Genomic DNA, 19,282 nt, shown 5'->3' with positions numbered 1-19,282 from the left:
TGGATCTCAGTGGAGCATGTGGGATAGACGAGAGCAGGCCGGTTATAACAAGAAGCACGGGTCCAGTAATAATTGCAAGAGTACACATGAACAGGAATGGAGAATATACACATGTTTTAGCATGAGGGGCTAAAAAACACCAGCGATACTTAGCTCAATCAAAGTAGGATTTGCCTCCTCTTTGCCTCCTCTTTGCCTCCCTCGTGACTCCCGCAGGACTCTATTGTCTTTGTCAGTCTTCGTCTGTTTGACGCTGAAGCTGACGCGAATATAGCTGTTAGATTAGGCTACTATGGTTTGTTTTTCTACTGTAAAATGATGGAATATCCATATGGATATGGTTTATGGAATTACTATGAAACATTAATCGTTTTAATCATTGAAGGAGGAAATCAAATATTCTAAGTTAAATGAAAGCCTACAGAATCCTTCATAAAATACAAACTTAACTTAACCAAAGAGTATTTGACACTCAAAAGATGTTGAGAAGTGTCCCTTCCTGTAGTGATAGTCTACTTACCAGCGACTTCCACGATGTCTCCAGGAACGATGTCTCGGGCTCTGATTCTCTGGACGCTCTTCTTGTCCTGTCGGTACACCTTGCCCATCTCTGGCTCGTACTCCTTCAGAGCCTCAATGGCATTCTCTGCATTACGCTCCTGGCGGACACAGGAACATAGAAAGGTTCTTTCAATGGTTGAACCTAGGACCGTTAATGGACAAATTCCTTCCAGCAAGGTTGCCCTCATGTGAAGACGGAGACAGCAGGGAGGCTTTTAAAGTATATCAGGTCTTGCTGGGACAGGCATTTCTCAGTTTGAGATACACGTATTTTCAGTAGTGATTTAAAAGCAGGAAATGGTCAAGAATCCACAAGCAGTACAGAAAAATAATATACACCAACAAGTAACCTTTGTTTGATTTTCAGCATCTATGTGAACGATTAAATGTTAGAATCCAAACATGACACCACGAGCAGAGAAATTACACACGGAAGCTAAACCAAGCAACAGAAGCACATCCAACCAGTCTAAAAGAACTTGTGGTTGCCCTGGCTTGTTTTTGATAAAACCCAAACGAGGTCAACAGGAAACAACAGACCAAATATAAACAAAAAAAACATTGTGTTGTACCACATCTAGCCTGAGTCTCTGAAAAGAAACAGAATACTAAGCCCCTAAACGACTATCAGAGACGTGTTTCTATAATCTGCCTACTCCCATTGATATAAACATGTTGAAAAAATAAAAGGGGTAAGAAAAGTTTAAACCAACGCTGAACATTGAGAAACTTAATGAATAGAGTGGTGCAGTGATTATGTATTTTTAAAGGCAAACCTATAAATGAGATGTTTCCATTGGATTTCAGCTATTGTTAGGCTATAAACAAACTACAGCCTTTCACATGGCTGAGTATCACAACCACTAAGCTAAAGGCGGCTAATGTTTGGGGTGATTACGTTTAGTAGTCTTATTTAGTCACTTGTCACACAAATTGAAAATCTCATTAACTTGTGTTAACCTCAGACCTTAGTTTAGGCTTCCAATCAGTGAAACGTAAAAGGAAACATTGACATTGAGACGAGGGAACCGAAAGTGGTCAAATTGCTAACTAATTTCCAAGTTCAAAAGAGGATTCATTGCATGATTGTTGTATTTGTGTTAGGTTTGTGTATTTTATAAACTGTCATCTGAATAGTGCACCACAGATAAAGGAAATGAACTGCACTAATGTAGCGCTTTTTCAGTCTACTGCTGATAACATACCAGGAAATAGCTAAATGTGTCCCTCTGCAACAGTTACACTTTTCTGTCCCCTGGAGGGAAACAGAGATATGAAGGGAAGAATGTATATAGAACATAAGAATACATGTCTGAGGAGTTACAGGATTGGTTACTGATTGGCTTTGGGTATTATTTCGCCACTATTCCCCACAGAAAGTTAAACTAGCATTTAACTTAAGTCGCTGAGCTAAGAGAGGCTGCCACAGCTTTCCATAGACATTGAATGGCAACTCACTTTAATTTTGCTATTGCCAATAATTCTACAAGCCCCACTGATTCACTGACCTGAATCATACCTGACCTCAGCAACATGTGAAACAGGCTGGCATGAGTGTAGCACTCTGTTGACCTTGGAGTGGATCCTTGTGTTGATGACAGACTGCTACACTCTTCTCACTTATCATAGGACTTGTATTTACACCTAACGCACATACAGGGTTCATTCCAATTAAGAGTCTGTGGTATATATATTGTAAGCCATTGGGTGCACCAGTTGCTACTCTCTTGCTTTATTGTAGAGCCTTGATTCATGCAGCCATAGGCTATTTTGTATTAAATGAACGGTGTCAAACAGGAAACACATATTTAAGATATATATATATATATATATAATATCCATTCATAATGACATTTTGATGAGCCTTTAATATAATTAAATGGGCCAAATAGGGTGCCATGATTGACAATCCACTAAACCTGCACACTGTTTACCTGCCACACTCCCACAATAGCATTGGCGATGAGGATGAGGAGGATGACAAAGGGTTCAACAAAGGCTGTGATCGTCCCTTCCCCTTCTTCGAACCAAGCCAGGGTCTGCGGCACAGAAAACAAGACAGAGAAAAGGTTTGTGTTTGATGTGGCATTGTGTTATTAACACTCATACTATGTGTGTGTTATAGCAGGTTTTAAGTGCACAGTCCATTCAAAATCCATATATTTGTGAATAAGTGTGGTTTTGCACACAGTTCTTTTTCCTTACGAAGGAGATGAACGCAGCAAGCAGCAGGATTCGAACCAACAGATCCTCAAACTGTTCCAGGACCAGCTCCCACAGTGACTTCCCTGCATGAAGACACCAAGGAACACAATGAGCAGCAGAAGAATAAAGAAGAAAAAAAGAAAGGTGTGATGGATGGATGTTGGTGGAATGGATGGAGGGATGACAGTTGCATAGATAGATAGATAGATAGATAGATAGATAGATAGATAGATAGATAGATAGATAGATAGATAGATAGATAGATAGATAGATAGATATCTTACCCTCTTCGGCTGGCAATTCTGTGAGTAAAGGTAGATGGAAAAAAGAGAGAAGATGGAGAATAAGAAAAATGACGTCATTAACACCACCGGTACTTTAATTATTAAATGACATAGCAGAGCAGTGATCAATTATTTTTACTTCCCCAAGCTCTGTGTTTAATTTGCAGCAGTATTACATTGACATTTCCATTCGTACCATTTGTTCCCCATTTCTCCCTGTTCTTCTTCAGCTGCTCACAGCTCAGACCTGTAGACTCATTGACAGTGAAGAAGCCCAAAACCTCCTCCACCGTCTTAGTATGGGCATTATCCATCACTGAGGAGAGGAAAAAGAACACATGCGTAATAGAAATAAGCAATAATCTTAAATACATCACATTTAAATAAAGTATCATATTCTGTCTTCAAATCTCTTTTTTTACTAACGTGGAGACGATTATAAAACTGATCGAAAAAGTTTGTAGCATATATGTAATAATAATAATAATACATTGGATTTGTATAGCCCTTTTCCTAATGCTCAAAGACGCTTTGATGTAAACATCCTTATTTATAACAAAGAATATAGTTAGGTAATATGGCTTTAATAAGGCTGACAAAAAAGGCTGTCCGATGTGTTTTTGCTGTGTTCAACATTTTTTAAGGTTTTGCTGTTTAGGATGTTGTGAAAATTCAATGTTTTCCTCAGACTAATGTTCTTATCAGTTCTTTGTCTTAGTCATGTAACCTGATTTTCAATACAAATGCAGTATTTCAGTGTATGTCCACACTGTAATAGCCCTCTTCTTGATTGTGTAAAGAGCACACAGTGTTACAGCATCAGCTGGCTGGGGAATCAGATGTTCTGTTAGCCAGGCAACACACACACTGGAGCCTGCAGAGACACACAGGCCCAGGAGACATGGAGCTGCGTCTGTTTGTAGGATGTGCTTCTGTAAACGGATACCAAATGGCCTCAGACTTTTTAACGTAGCTCCAAACACAATTAATAGTATTCTCGGTTTTTTTGTTATACAATATTGCCTATTGACACATCCAAAGTAGCAGCTGGAACAATCCTCGAGGCCCTTGTAAACAGGTAGGGTCCATGTAAAATAATCTAATATGCTAGTTTTACCCACTGTAATTATTAACAGTGAGAAGTGCCTGTTATTCCCATGGTCCCTCCCTATTCCCTACCACCCTGGCTGTGTGTTTGCACACTTGTAATATACCTGTACAAGCTTCATAATGGATTGTCAATGTCGAATTCATCATAAAACCATATTTTCAATAGTGATAAAGGCCCTTAGACAGGTTGTTAGAGGTGGGCCTGTGTCTAAGATAATACCTCCGGAGTAACGCTGTTCATTCCTGAGCGACCGCCCTGCATTATAGACAGGAGCCAACATGATGCTAATATGTTAACAGTAATAATGAGAACACTTAAGTCATTTGCTTACCGCTAGACGTTAAACATGAAATGTAAATGTCACGTTACACACTTTAAGCTGTTATTAAGAGAAGCCTCGCCTTAATGCTAGGTATTATGGACGACATAACGGCTGATACGGAGAGACATGTTGAGTGTGCCAGCAGTTTGATATTGCTGCATAAGAAGCAGGCTATACGCTGATACCGCAGGCCATTTTTTAAATGACAGGAGAAAAACCATAACAGGCTAAAGCCTCTGAGCCACACGCTAGCAGATAGCTGGTGTTTGCAGGTGAAGCTAGCTAACGTACGCAGCTACTTTAGCGCTGCTCCGCCGTTAATCCTCGGAGATGAACAGGTTGCTTACCGGAGTGACGTCTGTCCACCGTCCCTGCACTTTCAGAATGGCACGATATATCTCAGCACCATACGCATTGAACTAAATTCCCAACAGCAACGGAAGAAAATAAAATGTAAAATTTGTTTTTACCACAAACTGTCTAGCTTTACGTCCGTTATACTGTGACAGCTAATCATATTTCCATATAAACAGCCTACGATTCCCGAGTGGTAAAAATGTTGTTTTAAAAAGAAAGTAAGGCTTATATAAGGCGAATAATTGTGTAATTATGGTCCAAGACTATGTCATACAGAAGACAGCGTTGTATTATCAATATTCGTCCAGGCTGCACTCTCTGTCTATGGGTCACTAATACCAGAGACCGAGCATCCTTGCTACTCCTACAGGCTAGCGTTACAGTAGCCAATCAAGTCAAGCTAACAGTCACATAAAACCACATCCGGTCCAAACCTTCAAAATAAACATTTGTGCCATATGCCATGATGTGATTTAAATGCACATTTCATGACCGTAAATGTATATATTTTTGTATTTAGTATTCAACGACCACAGGAAAACTGACAGCTGTATTTCTTCCGTCGCCGTCAAATTAGGGGATTTTGTTAAAAGTTAAAGTCGACAGACTGAACATTGAGAAACTTAATTAATAGAGTGGTGCAGTGATTATGTATTTTTAAAGGCAAACCTATAAATGAGATGTTTCCATTGGATTTCAGCTATTGTTAGGCTATAAACAAACTACAGCCTTTCACATGGCTGAGTAGTGTTATCACCATGGGTTATCGCGGCTAATTTTATCTACCTTGACACTTAATTCTGCGGCGTAATGAACGTGATTAACTGTATACGCGTCGTATAAAATACGAATAAACCAAATGGGAGAGCCGCAATGTAGAATGATGTTACACATTAACGAATCACGCTGTCGATTCCTCTCAAATCCAGCCCACGCCCTCTCCCCTGTCCTCAGTCTCAGCGATCTCGGGCAATCAGCGGGCGGTGCGTCTGCTGTCGGTTAACTGATGGATACGGGCTCCTATCAGGTTTGAGCTCTGGGTGATTGACGACATTGCTGTCCAATCAAAAAGGGATGGATGGGATAGGAGGTTTACGGTTTAAGAAGGTAGCCCTCCTTTTCATCCTCGTGTATTTCTAAAACAGTACCTGCAAAGTTCGTTTTAATACTATCCACAATCTATATTTTCCACAATAAAATGTATCATTACAGTCTACTACTTTCACAGAAAAATAGAACTATAACTGCATTTTGTAACACACAATAGTACAATGATAATTAATAATGGTTGTGTCCCTGTTTATGAAGAGAAACCTCAATATCAGAAACCATAGACATGTGTTTATAATCAACATTATTTTATGTTTTAATCCTCATATTCACATCTTTACTATCTCACTGACCATTAACATAGGCTAGCACAGACTTGGCCCTTTCAATGTTTCCATCTCTTGGCAGCGCTGTAGAACACTGTCACATGAACAAAGTGTTTAGCTGGGACAGTTACTGAGGCAAACTGTGTGAATGTGTAACTTTCACTTCACCAGCTTATTTCCACAGTGTCTTTCCTTCCATCTTAAAACACAACAAAGAAGAAATCAGTAGTTTGGTATACTTTTTTTTTAATAAAAAATGTTAGTATACATGTGGTGTGTAGAAAACTACGAAGAACAAATGCAAGAAAAAACCCAAACTGGAGGCTGTGTCATCTTCTGTGTCCATCCTGTAAGATGGACCTTTCCTCCGCTCCTCTTCCTCAGGTTACTCCCTTTAAATGTCCTCCTTTTAATTTGTTTTCTTCTATGTAGGTTTCTAGGGGCTTAGGGCGAAAGGTAAATCCCTCTGAGACACATTTTTACAATTTGGGTTGATATATATTAACTTGGCTTTTGTTTTAATCGGAATTATTTTCTCGTTCTGACGATGTCTTCCTCACAAAGGATAGTCCCTCCATAAGCTGAAAGATAAAACACAATCATTACTAACGAATGAACACAGTTCCTATTAATATGAACATGCATGAAACTTGCCTAGTTCAAATGCACACTCAAATTATCCATAATTACGAGTTATGAATAATGAAGAACTATATGAATCAAATATGGATAGAGTGCAAATACTCAACCTTAGTAAAAGTATCATAGCATGATAAACACATCATAACAAGTAATATTACTGACAGCCTGTGTTGCAACTTGAGTGTATGCACCATGTCAGCCATGTATCTTAGCTCATGAATAGGGTCATTCATATACATTACAAAAAGAACACATGGGCTTTAAACCAAATTCATTAGTGTGCGTTAATAAATCATGTAGAACAAGTTGCACTATCCAAATCACATCAGAGCGGCATTTTAGGGAGAGCCTAAAAAACCAGATTCAATTATGTTGTTATCATGACAACCCTAGCCATCCCACAATGTGATTTATTAAATGGCTGGAAGATAGAAAATCTGGTTTTCCTAATCAGTTGAATTGTTATGGAAAAGAGACCAGTAGCCTGCTTTTTTGTGGATGTTAACATGGTGAGTATAGGAGTAAATACAAAGTAAGCATTGTGTTTTCAAATACACTGTGTGTGTTACCTCAGGCTGTACTCGGGGTCTGTGTGTGTCTGCAGCAGCTCTCTGATCTCCTCAGGAGGGTCCAGACCATGAAGCTCTGCTCGCTCCCATCTGTGCAGCCGGCTGATCCCTGGAGAACAAAGACAGGTTTGATCAATGATTCAGTGTTTTGTGTGATGAAAAGTTGTTTTAGCACGAATGAAACTTGAAGGAAAGCAGATTAAATCAGCAATACTGATTTGTGCATCAATTAGGGCTTTCACACCAACGCAGTTCCCGTTCTAGCTCCGTGCTGGAGCTTTTCTGGTTCGGAACCGGTTTTTCTTTTCAGCCCCCGTTTTGTTCACACCGCCCAGAGCCCGACTGGTGCTGCCGCTGCTGCGTCATGACGTCACCGTTTACGTCGCTGATTTTCTCCCCAACGGCGCTCACAACAACAACAACAAGCTAGTCTCTGTGACCTTTTTACCAGTGCTGGACTATGGTGATCTGATCTATATGAATGCACCTGCCCATTACCTGATCAAGTTAGATGCCGCCTATCACAGTGCGCTGAGATTTGTTACTAACTGTAAAGTACTTACTCATCACTGTACCCTGTATGCCAGAGCAGGTTTGCCTTCACTCACTGTTCGGAGGCTCAGTCATTGGTACATGTTTATCTATAAAGCCATGTTGGGTAAACTACCAACTTATATATGCTCTTTGATCTCACAGAGAGTGGCAAGTAGCTATTGCCTGAGATCCCAGGATGTGTTTTTATTACATGTACCAAGTGCTAGGACTGCTTTAGGTACAAAAGCTTTTATGTGCGCTGCTCCTCTAGCTTGGAACACTATGCAATTTTTTGGGAAATTGAGCATTTTGGTTCCCCTGCATCATTTTAAAGCTCGGATAGATTAAATGTTATTTGATACCTGTCATTGTGAATAGGTTGTAATTTGTACCCCTGTAATTATGTTGTATGATGTCCTTTTTGTTTTCTGTTGTTTTTATGTGTAACCAATGTGCTGCAGGTCTCCCTTGAAAAAGAGATCGTTGATCTCAATGGGATTTTACCTGGTTAAATAAAGGCTACAAACAAACAAACAATGGGGGACTGCATCGGGTCGATGATCGCGTTGCTCATACGAAGTCAGATTAAATTAAATAACGACTTCTCCAACCTTATACTTTTCTCCAGAGTGCCGTGGTTCATTTAAGCAATAGCTCACGACAGGCCGTGGTATATGCTCATTATATCACAGCTAAGGGGCGTGGTTCGGCCCGACGCGAAGCGGAGGGTCGACAACTGTAGGCAGTTTGCTTTTCAGCCCAACTGTATACAGTTTTTCTCAGACGCGGAGGGATACTGACTTGTTGTGAAAAGTAACTACAATTCTACCCGTGGTATACGCTCAGTATATCACGGCTAAGAACCAATCAGTTTGCTTGATTTGACTTGTCCGTTTTATAATGTTTATTAATGTGTTTCAGCGGCATTTACTGACCGCTGCAGTGCTGCTCTTCCACGGGAGTTTATTCTCCCGTTAGCTCCGGGTTAGCTCACACGGCAGCGGCCGCTGTAAAGTATTCACTGTCTGACTGTCACACAAGCAGCTGATACATATCCCCAATTCCCCATAAGTGAATGTGTTTCAGTCTGAATTGACGCTGTTTGGCATCACAACGCTGTTATGAAAGTTTCTCTGGTATAAAATGGGTGATGTTAGCATAGCAACCGAAGCTAAACTGACTATCTTGACTACTTGTTGTTGCTATCCTATTGTGGCATAAGCCGTTTTCTACAGGCACATTTTACCGGCGTATTTTTCATTATGATTCTACTTGTGATAGTCGGACATGACAACCTGTGCAGCCCATGTATTGATTCCATCCGATAGCTGCTATAATACAAAACAAAACGTCTGCCTGCTCTCCACAATGATCAATGACAGCGAACGGATGGTACAAATAAACAGAATCACACGAAGCCTGGTTAGTGTTGCCTGACTTTATAACGTGTTTTTTTTTTATAAGTGTGTTGCGTTCTAGTCACTTTGCTCAGCGCTACTGCAACTTTCATTTGCCGTACTCGCCTTTAACTGTTAGCTCAGGTTAATCTCGCCCCCCTCCGACGTAAGCGTGATGTATGCGGTTCTTGCTTCTAGACCGACAATTTTTTGGTGCTTGAAACGAACCGGTTTCCGGAGCTTAGAGGCGGCTCCGCTACGGTGTGAACAGGAAAACGGTGCTTTTCAGGCTCTAGCTCCGAACCGGCCCTGGAACCGCGTTGGTGTGAAAGCCTTAAATATGACAGTGGAGGACTTTATCAGAACAGTAAAGGCTACACACAAAATCTGCAGATCATTGAACAGCCACTTTGTTGGGCATGCTTTTCTATTGATATGTCACTATGAGCATCACCTTTCATCACACATTATGATTTGATAAATATTGATTAGTACAGCTTAGATATATAACTGTTTCATGATTGCTACATGTTAAAACTATAATAATTAGTATTTATTTTAATAAATGTGTGTATTTTTTCTCATAAGATTACATAAATAAGTTTTATATAGTAAGTTTCGGTACAACAGTACAGGCTTATATCCAGTGGCATTTACATTTTTCTTCTAATTTAAGATTATATACAGTGTTTCCCCTAGGATGGAGTCATAGCAGTGGTGCTAAGGCACGTGGGCCAAGCATAATGTGAGCGCGGAGCGCGTGAATGTTTTTAGTGTGTGCGCGTGCGAAGTGCGCCCCGCCAATTTGTTTCTATGTGTCTGCCAGCACAAGAAAGGCTCTTGAGGCCTAGTACCAGGGCCGGTTCTAGCCAATTTGCTGCCCTAGGCGAGATTTCATATATATAGAATAAATGAAAAATCTCTACAAAAGAAAAATACACTACAAAAACAGAAACTTATTGACATAGGTAATATACGTCAAAATGGCTTCAAATGTATTCAGTATTGTATGAACATGTTTTAATTGGGGGGTGGACGTCACATCCTCTAGGGGGGTCCGGGGGTATGTCCCCCCGGGAAGATTTTTTGGAACATTTTAAAGTAAAATGCTTCAATCTGGTGCACTTTGAGCACACAATTACTAGAGACTGATCTAGGGGGTACAACTCTAAAACACCCATCTGAAAAAGATCGGTTTACATTTTAATAATCAAATAAGTATATGAACATAACCAATAACCTACCATAGCCAATAACAAATAAATGTAACTTATTTTATTTTTGTTGTTCATTTATATCTTATTTTACCAGTTAACATTTATTTATTTATGCATATTTTTGTATCTCTCCAACTTTAAACGATATGTTTGGTTTACTGTCCTATAGTATACATTGGAATGATTTCAAACCTGTTTTTATTTATCCTAATAAAGGAGTGCCTTGGAAATATGTGTTTACATAATTTGTAAATTAGGGGAAAGACTGATATAAAACATCCCACACCCATTGGCCTACTTCCAATATAACACTTTATTTTGTCTTGCTAAAAGAGGAATGAGTGTTTATGTGAATCTGTAGAGCTGTCCTTTTAATATTTTCATGAAAAACGCAGACAGTTGTCGAGGGATTAGTGTCTAAATCAGTTAAACATATAGGAACAAATTGATTTCCCCCAAAGAAATGACGGAGGTTAGAGCAGGACAAGGAAGAATTGAAAATTGAGGCTTGTTCTTGCCATGATTTGAGTTTTTGTGTTTTTAGTTTCCTGTTTTATTTTTGACATTTATCTTCTCCTTACTTCCTATGTTTCCCCTCCTGTGCCTGATTGTCTCATTGTGTTCACCTGCTGCCCCTGTGTTTCACCTCCCCCCAGCTGTGTCTTTTTTCTCTGTTAACCCTAACCCTAACCCATCAGCTTTTTTGTAAATTAAATCTCGCTTTTGGTAAAGACCACTTTATCTTGTTTTTACTGCTCTTGGTTCCGCCTTCCTGCCTAAAACCTGACAGTTCTGATGTTCTGTTGAAGATATGCTCAGTTTCACCTCAGAACAGTGGGACCCATACAATATGATATTATAAACCCTCAATATTACACTTTTAATAACTTGGATTTTAAAAATGTTCATGTGGCACATATCATATTACCACATATATATTACCAGCCTCATCCTCACTTTTCAAAAGATGATGAGAAGTTCCACAGGGGGGGTGTTAAAAATCCCAAGTCTCTCCCCTCTCTATTAGTGATGGGAATTATGGCTCTTTGAAGGGAGCCGGATCTTATGGCTCCGTTCCTTTCAAAGAGCCGTTTTTTTAAAGGGGGCGGGGTTACTAGGTTTATCTGTGAAATAATCACCAGGATAATGATTGACTGTATTTAATGTCAATAATCTGCATTGTAAACATGACACAAGGTGGCGCCATATCCATGTCATTCATGTCACTGAATGTACTACTTTGAATTTACCCTCTGTACGTGTTAAGTAAATAAAGTTGCCTTGCCTTGAATGAAATTCACGCAACTCTTAATATTAGATACTGTGCTTTTAAGTGGCGATGGAGATTATTTGTTGACCCTGCTTTAAAGGATATTTTGCCTTTACAAATGGTGCGCTTTATCACTGCCTGGGTTTTGGTTGAAGTGCATCCAAATGCTGCTGCGTTTTTGCGTTTGGCTCATTTTCCATCCGAAAAACACGTCGTCTACCTGTCCTGTACCACTTGTTATGACTTCTCTCTCTCGCGTATTCCGTTAAGACCCACCCCATCTCACTCCTCGTGCTGAAACCTACCAATCAGAGTAGGGGCGGGTCTTCACAGAATACGTTTGGGGAACAAAATCAAGCTTTTTAAAAGGCGAGTGGATTTTGGCAGGCAGTGAGTGCGGACCAACGATTGAACGATAAAAAGAACGGCTCTCACCAAGTACGACTTGGTTCCCCTCGTTCGTACCAAAGAGCCGTTCAAAAGAATCGGCTCGTTCGCGACCGACACATCACTACTCTCTGCCTGCATCACCACCTCTGTCAATCAAGTGTAGACCACTCCCCCACCAAAGTCTTTAAAGCTAAAGAAAATAGTTGAATCCTGTGGATGCATGAAATGATGTAAAATCATCCACAGCAGCGAAACCTTTGTCAACCATCATTTGAGAATAAAACGGCCTGCTGGATCCAGTGTTTAAATGTTCACACCACAAGGGATGTTCCATGAACCACAACACCAACACATGATAGTTTCTTCAGGGGGATATCAATGTTATTTTAAAGAATAATTCATGATATGCATCTGGTGGTGATTTATGTTGTGGTGTTACATTTCTATTATACAATGTTCAAATCATCTATATGTTTTATTGGACTTCTACAAGGCTGTATATGTGCTTCTTTTGTTGGAGCTAGCAGTTTCCCTCTGCCTCCACCTAGGCTAACATCATCCTGGACCTGTCTCTACTTGATGCACAAAGAAATACCAAATATCTGATCAAACTCATTTGACTCTGATTAAAACAACAAACACAGATATGTTTTTTAAAAAGTCAGATTATTCTTTAGGGCATTTCTGAAACATGACAATCAATCTGAACGTAGGATACGGTCAGTCTTTATTTGATTAAGCATGAGGCACTTGTTATAATAGAACTGGGCCTGATTCTATTACCTTTTTCATGAAAACCTGATGAAGCACTTTATTTGAAATGGATTTGACTACTCAGAGATTGTCACCCTGTACACAAATGTAAACCAGTGACAGATATTTGAGTTGACAGCACTTTATCTGTTTGGGCAGTGTGTTACCTGTGCAGGGCCCAAACCTCCAGTCCAGGTCGAAGTGTCTGAGGGTCCGCAGCTCCTCCTCCTGCAGCGTCACAGCTCCAGCCTCTGCTCCAAGGACAGAGTCAGAGAGAGATTATGTGAAATATATTTGATCTCACATCCAAGTACCAGATTCATCTAACACAGCAATGAAATAGGTAGATATTAAAGGTGGGGTAGGTCATTTTGGAGAAACCAGCTCGAGTGCGCTGGAATTTGAAAATACACAGCCGGAAAAAATCTGCCACTTCCTTACAGAGCCCCTCCTCCAACACACACGAACGCGTACATGACCAATGAGGGCACGAGATAAGTTTGTGCACAGATGGAAGGCTGACAGGCAGGTAGGCCATCCAGTTATTTTAGCCGGGCCGGCTAAAATGATTGGTCGTGCTTTTTACAGCACTACGGCTTCCACAGATACAAAATTGTTATGGATTTTTTGTCAAAGCACTTATGATATTCATTGCTATCGGGATGTTAAGAGCATTCCATGGAATATAACAAAAAGTGTATCTCGTGCCGGTTTCTCAAACTTACCTACCCCACCTTTAATCAATATAATTAAGCAATAGCTCACGACAGGCCGTGGTATATGCTCATTATATCACAGCTAAGGGGTGTGGTTCGGCCCGACGCGAAGCAAGCAGTTTTGCTTTTCAGCCCAACTGTATACTGTTTTTCTCAGACGCGGAGGGATACTGACTTGTTGTGAAAAGTAACTTACAATTCTACCCGTGGTATACGCTCAGTATATCACGGCTAAGAACCAATCAGATTGCTTGATTTGACTTGTCCGTTTTATAAATATCTAATATATTTTTCCAAAAACACTGCTATATTTAATATAAACTGGACATCAGGTTTTCATTTCCATAAAGGCTACTGTCACATTGTGAATTTTATAGGACACACCAACAGTATGCAGGTATCAGTCGATAGACACCTAAAAACTAAAGGTGACATCAAACTCAAATATAAATGTATATGAAAATGTGAATATGTTTTTCACAGTCTTTCTGTTTCACTGAGGGGAGAATATGAACACACACACACACACACACACCACACACACACACACCACACACACACACACACACACACACACACACACACACACACACACACACACACACACACACACACACACACACACACACACACACACACACACACACACACCACACACACACACTCTTTACCTTGGTGTGTCGGAGGAGGTGAAAGGGGTCTCTTAGCTTTTCTCGCCCCTCTCTTTGCTTTCTTCACCACCTTGAATGAATCGGTTATCAGCCGAGGCTTGGTTGTCATGGTGACTGATCTGAAACACAGGTGTTTGGATGTTTTTGAGCAGATTATTATTGCATCAGTTCTTCTCTTATACTTAGGAAAGTTTTCTTCCAAATTTTAGTTAGTACCAGTTTTTAGCTCCACAGAGTACTTCTGCCAAAAAGTCATTTAACCACATTTTAAATTAACTTTAATGCAAATGAATTGACCTCTAGTATCAACTCTTCGTGCATGGACACTACCCTGTATATTTCACACTTAATATAAACAAACATATTACACGTCTGAGCTGGTCACACATGGTAAACCTTTTTATTTGAATGTACAAAGCAGCCTTTGGTTGTCAAGTCTTACGTTAAAATCAAAATGATTATTAATGATTAAATAAGTCATGTTATTTTATTCCTGCAGGGTTTAGCTATTATTTTTGGCCTTTCCTCATTACCATGAACCTACATGATGTTTAGCAGGAAACACACTATCACTAATCTAATATACAGCTTCCATTATGTTTGTTATTGCTTATAAATAGCATTTGACACACATCTTCACACTTACGTCTCTGCAAACGTACAGGTTACACGCGGAGGTGGAGAAGTACTCAGATCTTGTACTTGAGTAAAAGTAGAAGTACCACAGTGTAGAAATACTCTGTTACAAGTAAAAGTTATTACTCTGAAAAATGTTTTCTACTAAAGTACAAAAGTATTAGCATCAAAATATAGTTAAAGTACCAAAAGTAAAAGTAGTCATTGTGCAGATTGGTCCATTTCAGAATAATATATATGATATGTTTTATAATGATTGATCATTAAAGTGTTCTCAAAGCTGGTAAAGGTGCAGCTAGTTTGAATGACTTTGTATACTGCAGGGTAGCTTGTGAATTTACTCCAGGTGGAACTAAAGTCTGATTTAACACTTGATTACATTTCACATCATTCATCCACATCTGTAAAGTAACTAAAGTTACAACAACAAAAAGTAAAGAACCTCAAAAGTGTACTTAAATGCAAGTATAATAGTAATAGTAATAACTGCTGCTTTGTGAACAGGTCGATGCTGACACTCCTTGCTTCTTCACCTGAATCATGTCGTTATTTTGAAAGGACGGTCAAATGCAGTTATAACAACTTTACACTACTCTTCAAAAAATGTTATTCCATTACATTTTAATCGAGTTATCCTATTCCAGACAGATAAGCGTCCCAGTAGGCTATGCTAATGTTACCTATGGACAGTGAAAGCTGCAGTAAAAGATCTTACGTGTCATATTACGCTATAATAACGTTGTAATAACCGTCCTGTTTCAGCAGGTTTCTGTTATCAGTCTGCTGAACTCACCTTAGTATTTGGACAATAAAAGCTTAAAAGATTACATGTGTTCTACCATCCAATCTGCACAAAAGACAGACCAAAACAATGATGACATGTTCTTCTTCTGTCTCTTCCAGGGTGCGGTACCGGGCCCTGCACTGCCGCCTGCCGGTATCTGCCCGCTACTACAGGGAAGCAGTAGGTTACCAACGTGAAGCATGGATGTATAATAAGACGTGAAGCCCCCATGGATGTATGTATGTAGAGGAAGCCATAGATATATATAAACATATATATATCTATGGAGGAAGGCCCCCCAAGCCCCCAGGAAGTGCGCCGGACTCTGAGGAAAATATTCGTTGTGGTCAACGGCGGTACTACACTTCCGTATAGGTTGCTGGGCCCGGAAAATACTTTTCCCAGAGCCAGAGCCATATCATAGAAATACGACCAAGAATGTGAGACAACTTTATACAAATTCATATCACATCCCATTACTGATGGCCATTTGTCATACTTTGTTAAACTCACAAATAATAAAGTTCCATAACTTCAGTTGGAAACAAAGACCACACCCTTATCTCCCCAAGGCAATTTCCATCCAATAGGTGTGCTATATAGGTGTGTATAACCCTTTCTCCTGTCTGTTTCTCCCCTCTTTCAGCACAAGAACCAGAGGGGGATTCAATAGAGCCTGAATACCTGCACTGAGACCCTCACCCTGCACCCTGAGTCTCAAACTCTCAGAGTTTTTCAAGCCTTTCCCTGTTATTTGTATTAAACCAAACATTAAGCTTTCCCAATGGTGTGGTCTTCGTTTTGTGAAAAAGTGCAAATGCAGTGTTTGAATATGATTACCTCACATATTTTGTTGCGGCTGTCTGTTTTTGATTGTTAAATTGCTCCTGCTGACTTGAGCTAGCCATTTTTCCTCCTCTCCTGTGTCAGTGAGGAAGCCGTACATTCTGATTCTAACTCCTTTTTCGAAACGATTGGAGCATCCCCAGGCAGCACAGCAAACCATGGTGGAGACTATATGCCAGGACAACACGGAGGAAAAGGCACAGACAACTGCAATGACATGCTATGTCAATGTTTATTGAATTCCATGTATTTACAATGGATGTCCTAAAACAACACTTTTAAACGTCATAATCATGTTACTGCTAGTACATGATAGTCACACTGTTGGTCTCCTGTCCTTTCTGAAAGTCATAAAAATTACATTAGTCATTTAGATTACTTATGTCCTCAAGTACCATGGGATTACTGAAACCACCATGAATTAAAAAAGGTAGAAATTAATCTAATCTAAATTTTGAAGCATTCCTTGCCATCCCCTCCCTCTAAATATATCAATAAACATTAGGAAGTGATGCACCTGACTACCATACCTGTTTAAGAAGATAATATTGTTTTAAATAATTCAAAGCAATACACAACAGCAACAGGCTCTTTAAACAAGGCAACGTTAGCCTAACATGAATATGTTAACAAGTAAACTAGCTGTTCACACTATTCCTAATATTATCCATAAATATTAGCAGATTCTATTTTATTTTTAAAACATATTGATGTAAATACATACACATATCGGTATGTTGTATAAATATTGCAAATCAAAACCTTTATTCACTACTTATTACCAACAATCGTAGTTCTATCTCCGGTAATCATGCATTCAAATGTCCCGCTACGAACTTCCGGGGAACTATTGACTCTCCCTGAACCACGTGACGATCAAGCATTTTGGACTTCCGTTGTTGTAACTCTTCTATCTATAGAGTGGCGAAGTCCCTCCCCTTCCGGTGGACCTACATGGGACCTTATTTCGGAAAAATTATGTATTGAAGTCAATGGGAGAGAAAGATTATCTTTCGATTCCGTTGAATTGTGCCACGAATTACACATATGATGTTTGTCAATTTAAAAGATAATTTTGCAAGTTAAAAAAAAAAAAAAGTGTCGTAAAACTGTGAAGTAACACATTTGTTTGTGTGAAACGCTCAATGAACTACATCTCTGGTCTCGCAGACTCGCACAACAACACACGTCACCAAGATGGCCGTCACTACTGTCTTGTCAACAAAACGATTGACTACCCTCACTATCAACACAATGAAACACGTCCAGAAGAATGTCATGCAAAGCTGCCTGCCTGCCTGCTTTGATTCTCTCTGAACTGCCTGGTCTTTTTAATGTTTAATGTCAACCATTTGTGCAGATAGCATGAAGTGCAAAAGATCGCCGATGCTAGCGTTAGCGTTAGCATTTCTCCCCCGGTCTTAAAGTGTGTATTATAGAATGATCACACCGGTGACAGTACTCTTCAAAGGGTTCACGAAATATGACTACTACTCTTACTGTTTAACATTTTGGGTTACTTAATGTTACTTCATGTTAAGGCTAATACAAATGACAAGGCTGTAATGCTAACTAACGTGCTAACTACTAGCTAGGTAGCTAACTTGATCCAGACACTCCTGGTCCTTTCATCAGACGGGAAGCGAAAGAACGAGCAAGACCCATTGCTGGTATGATAACAACCTGGTACTAAGCACACAGGCATCTTGTTAAAGTTATCTTATCTTAGCCAGCGCCATATAGATAGAGTATATCTATATGGCGCTGATCTTAGCTATCTCTTAGTGGAGGAAAACAATTGTGACATCACTTACGCGACTCTGGGATTTGTAGTCTTTGTCACGGCCCAAACTGTGTCCCTGTGTGTCCCTGTTTGTTCCCCTGTGTGTGTGGAGGGGGTGTGGTTTCCCTTGCAGGCAGCAGCCTGATTGCACTCACCTGCCGACCGGCTCAGCTGTCCCTCAATCAATCCAATCAAGACACAGCATATCTACTCCAGTCCCCAGCAACTCACCGCGCAGGAGTCACAGCACATGAGTTGGACTGTTCCGGGATCGGCCGGAAGAAGGAAGTGAAGTTGGAGACGCGTGGCAGAAGTTCACAGAGAATCGGAAATTCGGATACATACAGAAACGGTAGCATTGGACTGTTATTTTGGCGATTTGCATAAACTGTACATTGAGTGTTTTCATCATGTCAACCAGCTCAGATGGTAGCCAAAGAAACAATATGGAATGGATGATAGCCAAAGCTGCGAAGAAGAAAAGATCTTGAGAGACAGAGATAGTTCAGTAAGAGCTCGAAGTTGGTCGGATTGGTCGCGTGGACGCAGACGAGGCTAAGCAAACAAAAAATCAAGAGTCAGTCAAAATGACAGTCAAGCAATGTTGAATAAAGAAATAGAACACGAGTGGAAAGTGGTAATAGAATTCATCAGGATGGTGGGCATTACCACCCGATATTAAACTTACCCAAAGCAATTGAAAAAGAGATTGGAAAAATTAAATTTGCTAAATTCATGAACAATAAGCGGGTATTGATACATGCCAATACAAACAGCAGCAGGAAAAGATTCTGGGAATGAACTCACTGAAATGGGGAGAAAATGAAGTGCGCATGTTCCAGGAGCAATGGCGAACTG

General features: G+C 39.9%; 2 protein-coding genes across 6 annotated transcripts in view; both read right to left on the bottom strand.

Moving 5' to 3' along the window:
• Positions 1 to 5,197, bottom strand: part of si:dkey-28b4.8 (sarcoplasmic/endoplasmic reticulum calcium ATPase 2) — a 30,472-nt gene extending 25,275 nt beyond the window's left edge. The window contains exons 1-6 of the mRNA XM_034129664.1: positions 4,831 to 5,197; positions 3,247 to 3,366; positions 3,051 to 3,068; positions 2,767 to 2,849; positions 2,496 to 2,600; positions 521 to 659 (exon numbers count right to left, since the gene is read on the bottom strand). Coding sequence (XP_033985555.1) covers positions 521 to 659; positions 2,496 to 2,600; positions 2,767 to 2,849; positions 3,051 to 3,068; positions 3,247 to 3,364 — 463 coding nt within the window. The 5' untranslated portion in view covers positions 3,365 to 3,366; positions 4,831 to 5,197. The remainder of the gene's footprint in view (positions 1 to 520; positions 660 to 2,495; positions 2,601 to 2,766; positions 2,850 to 3,050; positions 3,069 to 3,246; positions 3,367 to 4,830) is intronic.
• A 1,248-nt stretch (positions 5,198 to 6,445) lies between these two features.
• Positions 6,446 to 15,928, bottom strand: pold4 (DNA polymerase delta 4, accessory subunit). 5 transcript variants are annotated; one of them, XM_034128278.1, is made up of 6 exons: positions 15,805 to 15,928; positions 15,022 to 15,076; positions 14,376 to 14,494; positions 13,156 to 13,242; positions 7,428 to 7,536; positions 6,446 to 6,797 (listed from the first exon to the last, which is right to left on the bottom strand). In XM_034128278.1, exons 3-6 carry the CDS (start codon positions 14,482 to 14,484, stop codon positions 6,773 to 6,775), a joined length of 330 nt encoding a protein of 109 aa, XP_033984169.1. In that variant the 5' UTR covers positions 14,485 to 14,494; positions 15,022 to 15,076; positions 15,805 to 15,928; the 3' UTR covers positions 6,446 to 6,772. The 5 variants fall into 5 exon arrangements, with proteins under 5 accessions (XP_033984169.1, XP_033984161.1, XP_033984187.1 ...); XM_034128270.1 differs by having other exon boundaries at positions 15,022 to 15,025; XM_034128296.1 differs by having other exon boundaries at positions 13,156 to 13,239; positions 15,022 to 15,025; positions 15,805 to 15,915.
• Positions 15,929 to 19,282: the final 3,354 nt, after the last annotated feature.

The sequence above is a fragment of the Trematomus bernacchii genome, unplaced genomic scaffold, assembly GCF_902827165.1.
Source record: "Trematomus bernacchii unplaced genomic scaffold, fTreBer1.1, whole genome shotgun sequence".
Lineage (NCBI taxonomy): Eukaryota > Metazoa > Chordata > Actinopteri > Perciformes > Nototheniidae > Trematomus > Trematomus bernacchii.
This window is presented reverse-complemented; position numbering and strand designations above follow the sequence as displayed.

Coding starts and splice junctions, on each gene's coding strand:
- pold4 (XM_034128278.1), bottom strand. CDS start 14,484: ATGACAACCAAGCCTCGGCTGATAACCGATTCATTCAAGGTGGTGAAG. Junction 7,537..13,155: donor GAGGTTTGGGCCCTGCACAG/GTAACACACTGC, acceptor TTTGTTCTCCAG/GGATCAGCCGGCTGCACAGA. Junction 6,798..7,427: donor GACCCCGAGTACAGCCTGAG/GTAACACACACA, acceptor TTTATCTTTCAG/CTTATGGAGGGACTATCCTT.